The sequence below is a fragment of the Acomys russatus genome, chromosome 11 (genome assembly GCF_903995435.1).
Source record: "Acomys russatus chromosome 11, mAcoRus1.1, whole genome shotgun sequence".
NCBI classification, from domain to species: domain Eukaryota; kingdom Metazoa; phylum Chordata; class Mammalia; order Rodentia; family Muridae; genus Acomys; species Acomys russatus.
The window spans coordinates 56,292,669-56,304,281 of NC_067147.1; the positions used below are offsets into that span (position 1 = coordinate 56,292,669).

The 11,613-nt window shown below is 50.7% G+C and overlaps 1 protein-coding gene across 2 annotated transcripts in view; it reads right to left on the reverse strand.

Moving 5' to 3' along the window:
- Positions 1-11,298, reverse strand: part of Umodl1 (uromodulin like 1) — a 51,599-nt gene extending 40,301 nt beyond the window's left edge. For both annotated transcript variants that reach the window (XM_051152622.1, XM_051152621.1), the window contains exons 1-2: positions 11,220-11,298; positions 6,712-6,954 (exon numbers count right to left, since the gene is read on the reverse strand). In XM_051152622.1, the coding sequence (XP_051008579.1) occupies positions 6,712-6,954; positions 11,220-11,298 (322 nt within the window). The remainder of the gene's footprint in view (positions 1-6,711; positions 6,955-11,219) is intronic.
- Positions 11,299-11,613: the final 315 nt, after the last annotated feature.

The window sequence follows — 11,613 nt, forward strand, 5'->3', positions numbered from 1 at the left end:
GTGAGGATGGGAGGAAGGTTTGGTAGGGCCTCAGAGAGGTGGAAAGGCAGCCCAGAGATGCTGTAGTCTCAGAGGTAATCCTCTTGGGTCTTCCAGGGACTCTGGAACTTTCTGTAGCTAATGAAGAGAACTGTGGCCTCACTTCTGTTGGGAACAAGTCCCAAGGACAGGCACTCAGCTGAAGCAAATGTAGGGCTGCAGGCCAAGCAAACAAGAAGATAAGGGGGAGGTGTCCCAAGACAACAGAAAGAAGATGGAGGGCAGGTGAAGGCCGAACACAGCATGAGGTTTGCTGTCAGCTTTGCTTCATGTTCCTGGGCTGTAAAGCCTGTCCTAGGGAGGTAAGATGCACACAGTGGAGCAAAGCAATCTGCAGGACCTAGGCATAACCTCTGTAGATCTAAGACAATTTTATTTATTTATTATTTATTTTTATTTTTTAATTTAATTTATTCATTTTACAGATCTAGGATAATTTTAAACTGAAAAAAAAATAATTTAAAAAACATATACAGGCCACTTCATAAAAACTGGCTGCGGGCTGGAGAGAGGGGTAATGTGTTCGCCACACAAGTGTTAGGATCTGAACTCGAGTCCTGGAACCCAGGTAAAAACAGCCTTGCACAGTGGTGCACACTTGTCGTCATTCAGCACTTGGGAGTCACAGACAGCCGGATCCCTAGGGCAAACTGACTAGTCAGCAGAGCTGGACTGGGGAGAACTCCCAGCAGTGAGGCCCTGTCTCAAAAAAAAGGGGGGGGGGGATGGTACCCTAGGATGGGACCTGAGGTTGTTCTCTGGACACACACACCCCAGGAAGAAAAAGTTCTAATAACGGTTGCCTAGCAACAGCAGTGTTCTGGAACCCAAGTTCTTCATCTCAAGCTGATTGCTGCTGGGAATTCCCCTTCCCCTTGGGGGCAGTGACTAAATTATGTCCTAAAGGAATAGCCAGTCAACTTGGTAGAGAGTAAGTAAGTAAGTAAGTAAGTAAGTAAGTAAGTAAATAAATAAATAAAAACCTCTCTTTTCTTAACTCAAGGCAAACAAGGAAACAGCACTGTTCAGTGCCCAGCAACCCAGTGAGTCCCAGTTCAGCCAGATGGCCCCAGAGATTCCTACGTGGACTACAACCTCCAAGGCTTCCCTGAGCTGAGAAATCACTAGTTGGTGGGCACAATCCTTCAGCGAGCCTCCTCCCTCTGCTTCTTAGCCTGGGCAGCACGAGGGACCCCTGGACATCTGCATGGAGATGGGAGGTTGCAGGTACCCTGATCCAGCAGGTCCTGGGTGTTTACAAGGAGTGAGAGTTTGCCAGATTGCTGGCAGGTGGAGAGGGACCATGCCGAAAAGGGGGGGAGGGGCTGGGGTACATGGCTCCACCTCCTGGCATGTGCCCTGAGGATGGATCCAATGCTGACTCAGTGTGACGGGTTCTGTGTAATGCCCATTGCATGCAGGGTTATGGATAACTAAAAATTAGAAACAACTGAATGCTGAATAGCAAAATTGCTTAATAAACATTTATGCATCCATATGAGATAATTCCCCGAGGCCACTAAATCAAATGCTAGAGTAATATTTATTGATGTGGAAGACATTCTAAGTGATGGAAATATGCAACAGAAAGTTCCATCAGGGTGACCAGTCTCTTGTGCAGTGTTGGCTCTAGGGTATGAGTTAGGGGGGAAACATCACCAGAGGTGACCGTTGAATGGCGGCCTTTGCAGTGATCACCCTCCAATTTTTCCCCTTTGCTTCTAAAATGTGTGCCTTGTGAATTCATGTTTACAACTATTTAAAAATTTTTAATAAATGGAGCCGGGCAGTGGTGGTGCATGCCTTTAATCCCAGTATTCGGGAGGCAGAGGCAGGCAGATCTCTGAGTTCAAGGCCAGCCTGGTCTACAAAGCAAGTCCAGGACAGCCAGGGCTGTTACACAGAGAAACCCTGTCTCGAAAAACTAAAAAAAATATATAAATAAAATAAATAAATAAATAAAAATGAAAAATTTTAATAAATGGATATATAGCTTAGCATTGCATTCCAGGTGTGGGATTCTTGGAGCTGGAAAGAGCTGGTGACATTGGAAGTCACAACAAGTGTATCCGTGAGTTGTCTCCCTGTATTGAACGGTTGCTTACTGTGTGGAAGGAGGAAGAAAGGCAACGTCTGGGGTTGCCCTGATGGCTGAGGCATGATGCCAATGCTCAGACACCAGGCTGTAGAGATAACTGCTGCCCATGCTTGGGCGAAGGTGAGTGTGTCTTTGGTTCTGTTTGTTCTTTCCAACCTGTGGGCCTAGGTGGGATCTAGCCTTGTTCTACACACACCTGGGCCATGGTTGCTGAGACTGTCACCTTGGGCTGGCTCAGGTAAGCCTGTTGTGAGCTGTCTGTGAGTGAGCAATTCTGAAACTTATGGATTTATGAATTTCATAAACTTGTGAATTTCAATTATGAAACTCACCTCAAGTCAACAGCATGGAGAAAGCTGTCTGCCCACGGCTGTAGCATCAATGCTACCTTACAGGTAGCTTCAAGCCACCCAGGGGGATGTCCCTGAATACACGGCTGGGGACACTTAAGTGATCAACTCTCCAAGATGGGGCATGGGGGACACACTGCAGTGACCCCATGAGGTGTATCCAACACCAAGCCTTGACACCAGCAGGGATCTTCCTATGGGGGATCCCAGTGTCGGGACAGAAAGGATAAAAAGACAGACACTATGGTGAATGAAAAGGAAGGAAAGCCGGGCGTGGTGGTGCACGCCTTTAATCCCAGCACTTGGAAGGATTGCTGAGAGTTCAAGGCTAGCCTGGTCTACAAAGTGAGTCCAGGACAGCCAAAGCTAACACAGAGAGACCCTGTCTTAAAAAAGAAAGAAAAAAAAAAAAAAAAAAAAAAAAAAAGGAAGAAAGACTTTCCTCATGGGATCAATTTTGTCTTTCCCACTGATAAAGACAAGAGACCCCAGACCCCACATATGAGGCCCAAACTGGCCAACCCAGACAGCATGTCTTTTCCTACAGACATCTCCAAGAAACCATGCTTGCTTTATAACCTGTTGCCAACTCTGCAGTACTGGCTCATCCTGGAACCTGCAACAAAGCCACAAATCCCAGTTTCTCCTGAACAGGGGTTTCAGAGCAGGAAGAGAGCCCTCCAAGCTTCCGAGAGTGACAGAGGAGTCTCTGTTTCCGTCATCACTGGTGTCCTCTGTGTCCTGAAATGCCTCCTCTGCTTCCCTCTGTGGGACTACTAGCCTCAAATTTCAGACTCCCTTAAAGCGAGCTGTCCTGGGTGAACTGAAAAGTGTCCTTGATGGGCAGGAGATAGGAGGCTTGGGCACTATTTTTGTTGCATATTGTAGAAGGATTTTGCATACTATTATTAATCCAACACAACACACTCTTAAGGGCTTGCTTGGTCTGAGTTAACCCCTACCCCATCCCGAACCTAGATGTCCTTGGACATACACAAGGTTGATGCGGGCAGCAAACACTAACTTGACTCAGTGTTAGTAAGAAGTGGCTGGTGAGCTGGCAAGATGGCTCAGTGAGTTAAGGTGCTCGAGGCAAAGCACCACCCTGAGGTTGATCTCTAGGACCAACATGGTGGAAGGAGAGAGCTGACTCCTGTAAATTGTCCTCTGACTCCGCCCCCACACACGCAGGCATGCTCACACATCGTAAACTTTGTTTTTGTTTTTCTGAAGTTGACTGAACCCAGGGCTTCACGCTTGCTAGGCAAGCACTCTACTGTTGAGCTAGATCCCCAAAAACTCTGAAGTCACTTAAGAAAGAAAAGAGTGTCAGCTCAAATGTCCATAGTGAAGGAGGGATGCCAGGGCTGATAGGAAGAGAGGCACCGACACCTGCATCTCAGGGACAAGGCTGACCTCCAGGCCAGAGACCAAGGCTGGGGCCCAGGATGACTTCCCTTCACCAATCCTTACAGAGCTTGCTGCCTGGAGATGAGAGGGAGGCAGCTTCTAGGGTTGTAACCACCTTCCTTCCCAGACCACTGGCTCTCTGAATATGGCACAATGTAGAGCTTCTATTCCTGTCTTTTGCCCTTGTGGTGAGGGACACAACTGTCCCAGTTACAATTTCGCTGGGGCTGCTCATCTCAGGGTCTAGTCCCAGTCTGACCCCAGTTGCACTGCCTGTCAGGGCCACTCACTGGTCTTCCCCACACTGTGTCTGGGTGGGCAGACCCAGGGACCTCCTGTCCGCCTTGGCCCGGGAAAACCTCTGTTAGAAGACCATGGTCAGTGCCAATGGCCTCCCCTCTTCCATTCTTTCTGGGATGCTCTATAGCTGCCCATCATCCTGCTATTTGACTGGGCCTTCTAAGATCTAAGGGATCATGCATTGATTGACCCTACAGGACCACTCTCTCACCTCCAGCCATCTCATAACCACCAGCCCACCTGCCCTGCCCCTACCACTTCATCCCCTGCCTCTGCTGTCTTCCAGAGCAAGGCTTTACCCCTCTTCCTGCCCAAGCCTGGGGGCCCTAACTAGGGCTCTAACTGGGGGTCAACAGGACTATCATCTCCCTAATTAAAGACAGTAACATTACAAAAGTGGGGCTCAAGCCCTACAACAGACGTTTCCCCAGGAACAGTTTAGTGATAGGGAAAGGATAAGGGGTGGGGTATGGGGAGGGGAGGGAGAAAACCCAGCATCACTTTCTCTTTAATGCAGCAGGTGAGGTGGGTGGGGACTGCTGTAGCTGGCACACCTTGGGGTGGGAGCAGCTAAGGCTTGGCTTCCCGCTCACAGCCTCCTCCCCGATCTTCAGCCGTGTGATCCTTTATAACTGTGACACTAGCCAACAGCTAGGAGACGTCATGGCTGACACTGGACCAGGCCACAGCTGGCCTTTCACTGCCAGACTCTGCAGAGCCCACATGCTCTGATGCTCTGAACCACAGTACCAGGACTCCCAAGGCCTTTTCTAGCCTATGTTGATATCTAGTGGGAGCCACCGCCCAGCCTAGGAGCTGAAGGAGCATCAAGAGATGTGTAGTTGATGCCTAGCAGCCTTGGAGTGGGACCAGGGCATGTGGGAGGGAAGCCTTAGGCCAGCACCTGGCAAGATGGCCTCTCCAGTGTCCCTGCAGGGAGGCAACGGGAACCTGAATGGCTGCCTGCCCTGACTGATTCCTACTTGAGCCGGAGGCGTCCTTTAGCCTCCTGATCAGCAGCAGGTCAACTGTATCCTGCCAGCACCTCGCCCGACCCTTGGAATAGGGCAGGGGAAGTGTCAGCCAATCTTCAGGACGTCTTCAGAACATCACACTGTTGGGGCAAGTTGAGGCAAGATGGTCTCCCATAGGTTTTCAGGACATGAGTCTCTGAAGCCTGTAACCCCTGACTGGGGAAGAAGTCAGCCCTCCCTGATTGGGAGGGACCTTATATAGCCTTAACCAAGGGCTGTAGGGATAGGTCACGTGACGGTCCCTTTGGGGCACTCAAACTTGTACTTCTTGCAGTTTAAGGCAGCAGCCCTCATATCTCAGGGTGACTCCATCTGACACTCCATGACACTGCCCGCTGCTCCCCACATCCCATCTCTTTTGAGTGGGAGGCATGACTTTTTGACTATACAGAAGCCCATTCCAATCTGATATTGACTCAGAACAAGCAAGCACTGCCTTCTCCCCGCCCCACACCCCCTTGCTAGAAGAGGTACTTGATGTACACCCTCCAAGTTAGGAGCTAGGTCCTGAACCCCCAAGCCATGCCTGGCTCCAGCTGTGACATGGGCAACCATTTGGATCACCTAGGTAACCAAGCACAACCCTGCACCAAGGAGGTAGAGGATATGGGACCTCTGGGTAGTGAGGCGGGAGGCCCAGCCCCTCCATCACTTTTTAGTGGAGTCCAGATTAGAATCTCAGTTCCACAGCAGCTGTGAAAAGAGAAGGCAGTCTCTACCACTAGAGAGGTTGAGCACTGGTGTCAAATGCCACTCCACATTATAAAAAGCCACAGGTGTGCCAGGCATGGTGGTGCATGCGTTTAATCCCAGCACTGGGGAGGCAGAGGCAAGTGGATCGCTGTGAGTTCGAGGCCAGCCTGGTCTACAAAGCGAGTCTAGGAAAGCCAAGGCTACATAGAGAAACCCTGTCTTGGAAAAAAAAAAAGCTGCAGGTGGTCACAATGGATTCAGATCAGTTCTGCCACCAGCTCTGAGGCTGCTGCTTGGCGCAGTGTCCAGAGACGCTTGCCATACAGTCAGACCTGAGGACCGCAGGGTCTCCAGCCTGTGGTGCCTCTCCAGAACATGTTAAAAGGCTGGTGATGCTGACATAGTGCCACACGCCTTTAATCCCAGCACTTGGGAGGTGGAGGCAGGTGGCTCTCTGTGAGTTTGAGTCCAGCCTGGTCTACAAAGCGAACCCAGGACAGCCAGGGGTACGTAGTGAGATCCTGTCTCAAAAACACAAAAACTAAAAACCAAAGGGCCAATGATTCCTGTACTTTACTTGAGCTGTGGAATCAGAAATCTGAGGTTGGGTCTATCAAAAGCCCTCAGAAGCCCCTGGGGTTCAATCAAGATGGAGCAGCGATGTTCTAGAAAGATCTAGGACTTCAGGGAACCCTCTCAAGCCTGCACACATAGTCCCAGCAGCTCCTCCCTCCGGGAGGTGGGGAGGAAAAGCTCATCCATATCCCGCCCTTCACCCTGGACTCACGCAGAACACAGTAGAGGCCAAGCTGCTCAAAGCCCGTACAGCAGTCGGTCACGTTCTTGGACTCGGAAACCTCCACAGCCAGGTACTGGGTCCGGTACATGGTCTTGGGGCACTTTCTCCACGGGATCCATCCTCCACAGTACACATAGGCTATATGGGAGGTCTGCACCGCTTGCAGCCTCTGGACATTCCGGGTCACGGGGTAACTGCACAGCTGGTAGCTTAGCAGTGAGAGGCCATTTTCTACAAAGGAGAAAGGACTTTAGCAAGCCTTGGGCACCGGGTGAGATCACTGTGAAGTATATGAAAGGTTGCTCCCAGCAACAGCAAGTGGACTGAGGTCTCTACTGTTGGATGGACCCTAGGACCAGCCCTCTAGTCCTAGCACGACTTTCTCCTTTTCAAATGCCCAAGCCACCGCTTTGTTTGCATAGACGCAAAGCCATCAGCATCAACCTGTGCGCTAAGAACGCTCTTGTTTGGTGCCAGGAGCCACCCAGATTGCACTTGAGTGTAGTATTAGATTCAAGAGCATAGAGTTGGAGTCCAAGATCTGGGGACTGTGTCTCCATTGTCACTCTGGTTTTGGTCCCACTTGCTGCAGACTCCCCTACACAGCAGTTCCCCTAAATCTGAGTTTGGTCAATGGCCCACAGACAGGCAAACATCACCCAAAAAATGCATACTTTTTTTTTTTTAATGGAATGGCAGATGAACAACAGAACAGTGTGTGTGTGTGTGTGTGTGTGTGTGTGTGTGTGTGTATGCATGCATTTCAGGTTTTTTGTCACCATCATCATCACTGTAAGAGGACACAGTTGCCCTTGCTGAAGGCCAGCCTATCTCAGCTCATCCTCTCTGGCCTGGCCTGGGCCTCCCTCTCTGAGCCTGGTCTTGGGGCTGAGATATCATCCTCTTTTATCAAAAGCATCATGGCTCCCCAGACTTTCACCCCCATGGCACCTTCCAGTCCCTCACTTCTTCATGATAGGCTGTACCCCATGAAACCACTGTCACTTATGTCACAGAAACACTAGGGGACAAGGCACGTCCTTCCAATCTATATAAGACTCCCATAACCTGGGCACTCAGTGGCCTTGTTGAGTGGGCCCTGTAGGACTTTTGTCTCACACACACACACACACACACACACACACAGAGAGAGAGAGAGAGAGAGAGACAGAGACAGAGACAGAGAGACAGAGACAGAGAGAGACAGAGACAGAGACAGAGAGACAGAGACAGAGAGAGAGACAGAGACAGAGACAGAGAGACAGAGAGAGTGAGAGACAGAGACAGAGAGACAGAGAGAGTGAGAGACAGAGACAGAGAGAGACAGAGACAGAGACAGAGAGACAGAGACAGAGAGAGAGACAGAGACAGAGAGACAGAGAGAGTGAGAGACAGAGACAGAGAGAGACAGAGACAGAGACAGAGAGAGAGAGACAGAGGAGAGAGAGACAGAGACAGAGAGACAGAGAGAGTGAGAGACAGAGACAGAGACAGAGAGACAGAGACAGAGAGAGACAGAGACAGAGACAGAGAGACAGAGACAGAGAGAGAGACAGAGACAGAGACAGAGAGACAGAGAGAGTGAGAGACAGAGACAGAGAGACAGAGAGAGTGAGAGACAGAGACAGAGAGAGACAGAGACAGAGACAGAGAGACAGAGACAGAGAGAGAGACAGAGACAGAGAGACAGAGAGAGAGAGAGACAGAGACAGAGAGAGACAGAGACAGAGACAGAGAGACAGAGACAGAGAGAGAGACAGAGACAGAGAGACAGAGAGAGTGAGAGACAGAGACAGAGACAGAGAGACAGAGACAGAGACAGAGAGAGAGAGAGACAGAGACAGAGAGAGACAGAGAGAGAGACAGAGAGAGAGACAGAGAGACAGAGACAGAGAGAGTGAGAGACAGAGACAGAGACAGAGAGAGACAGAGACAGAGAGAGACAGAGACAGAGAGAGACAGAGACAGAGACAGAGAGTGCCATGTGAGGGAGAAGGCAAAGATCAGGGTGATTCTCTACACATTAAACAGTGCCAATGATTTCTAAAGACCTCCAAACCACAGGCTTGGAAAGGACTCAGCCCCCCCCACTCCGTGTCCCCAGAGGAAACCAGGCCAACACTTGGCTGTGGGAGAAGCCACCTGCTGCTCAAGCTTCTTTACTCAGCAGTCTTGAAGCTCTCATGCAGGGGCCATAGGCACCCTCTCACAGCAGCCCCTCAGCTACTAGACCAGTTGGCACACCAGCATCTTAGAGTACTCAACTTCAGAGCCCCCCCACCCCCCATCCCCCCACCCCACCACCAAGCTTCCTTAAATGGCAAGGTCACAGCTCCCTCCCCTCCATGAGGATTAGTGTCTGGGGAGGCTTGGAGACCGAAGAAATCCTAGGGGTAGTGGGCCGTTTTTCATCTACTGGACCATGACGGCACTTCTGTAGATCCCTCCCTGGGCCCAACAGCAGCTCGTAGGAGTGGGTGGCGTGACGCAGCACTGCATCATGGGGGTAGCTGGGCACGTGTGCGTGTGTGTGTGTATGTGTGTGTGTGTATGTGTGTGTGTGTGTATGTCTGTGTAGCACTTCAGCCTCATGAAAGGCAGACAGAGCACAGAGTCCCTTGCCCTGCAGCCACCTCAGAGGGCAGGGACAGCTATACCCCAGTCACCCCCATGGGGTCAGCCCGGCCTTGGGAAAACTTACTTCTCCTCTTTACCAAAAGTGGTCACAGAACATTCTGTAGAGAAATCGAGGCTCTTAGGACACGAATGTGGCTGGAGGCCAAGATCTCAGAGGTGACACAAGTGAAGGGCGGCAGAGAGTTACAATGTGACTACACCGAACAAGATGAAGCCCGGGGTACCCTGCAAGAATCTCCTGGAGTTGATGGAGAGTCTTCCAACTTAACCTCAGCTGAAATGTCAGCTGTGTTAATGAAGGACACAGGCTCTAGGGAGCCACCTGCCTCCGCCTGATCCTTTTAGGGCCAACAGTTCCTCCTTAACCCTCCTCCGCCCCCTCCATTTCCAGGAAAGCCTGGGAAATGTTTACCTGTTTTAGCTTTTTATCTTCTGAGGCCACTCCAAGCCCGGGGATGTGAAGAGCTGTGGTGGAAACCCCCTTATAAAATCTGTTGTGCAAAAATCTCTTTCAGGAGTCATCAAGGCAGGAGATGGATGAACTCATTGCTCTAGCCCAGTGGTTCCTACCCTTCCTAACACTGCAGCCCTTTAAAACAGTTCAGTTTCATTACTACTTCATAACTGTAATTTTGCTGTGTTATGAATTGTGTAAATATCTGCTTGCCAATGGTCTTAGATGACCCCCTGTCAAAGGACTATTTGACCCCTCCCAAGAGGTCACAAGCTCAGCCACCTCAACCCTCACATATTGCTCCACAAATGCCCGCTTAGGTCATTAGGGCCCCATTGCTCCAGAGATTATACCCTAGCCAACCTCCCTCAGCTGACCTCACAGTCATGCCCGTGTGGAGCAGCCCCCAGGAGTATGTTATACATCTCAGTGTCCCAGCGCTGTCATTCGTAAAATAACCTCTATGCCCTGTAGTTGTGGGGCTACACAGTGATGAGCCAGTACAGGTTCCATGGCTCTCCTGGTGGAGAAGGCTGCACTCTGTCCTGTGGCCTCACACGAACAATGAAGGGTATGAGAGCCTCATGAACTCCCCAATGTCCCACTCCTCCTGTGACTAAGCGTCATACAAAGAGTGCAAAGCACAGTCCCAAGTAAAGTAAGATCCTCCTCTAGATAGAAAACAACACAGACCTGGCACAAAGACAGAAGTGGCTTTAGAAACAGCATGGGTCTCTGAATTCCCAACCAAGGCAGACTGATTTTAAGAGGAAAAGGAATCACAATTCCATGAAGCCTGGGGTTTCAGGAATATGGAGGCTGGCTATGTCAGTTTGGTTTGAGCAGTTCTGGGGATAGAAGCCGGGGTTCATACATGCTGGGTACTCTGAGCTGCACCCCAATTCCACAATGTGGTTTTTTAAAAACACATTTTTAACACATGGTTTGCAAACCATGAACTTCCCAATGTTTTGGCCAGCACCCTCATTGCACCCCTCACTCTGTAATTCTGTCCTTGAGAACATATACTTCGGGGCATGTCTGAACCACCCTTCTGCCCTTTCCCTGATCTGTAAGTGAGACCTTTATGCTGGGGACAAAAGAATGCATTGTCCACATCCATTCCTCCCTCAAAAATTTGGTGCTTTAGGCCCAAATCCAACCTCAGAATCTGCTTCTCAGGCCCTGGAATCCTGGGCATCCTTCCCACTGGGGAAGACCTCTTTCTGAAAGGTACCCAGTGCTCCACTGTAGCCTGTTGCTATTGGTGCAGACAGTGTGGCAAGCCAGGACAAGATGCCCCTATCAGAGAAGATGCTTGCTAGCCTGCCAGGGTCCCAGCAGGCACTGTGCTCTTGAGATCCGCTTGAATCCCCTTCTCCAGACTCACCCCTAGATCCCTCACCTGTGAAGCTACTGGCCCGGATCAGGTCCACAGCGCAGGCCAAAGCCAGCAGGGCCAGCCTCAGGGTCCTGGACATCATCCCGTGCTGACAGTGGTGGTGCAGGCAGGGCTCAGGACCTCTCTCTACTGCAGTGGCCTGAGTCCTAAGTCAGGGTCAGAGGAGCCTGAGCTGCGTCAGTCCAGAGAAAAAGCCCTTCTGTCCCCGGTGCTGCTGCTAGTGGCAGTGACTTCAGAGGAGCGTTCACCGGGAGCGGTCCCTTATGGCTGCTCATTAACGCCAGCCACTGCCACGGCTGTTTCCCTGGGGGGCACCTGCATGTCAGAGCCTATTCTTGCTCTGAGCAGATGGCATCTTTTAGGAAAGGTGAGCAGTTAGCAGCCTCGGCCACATCAC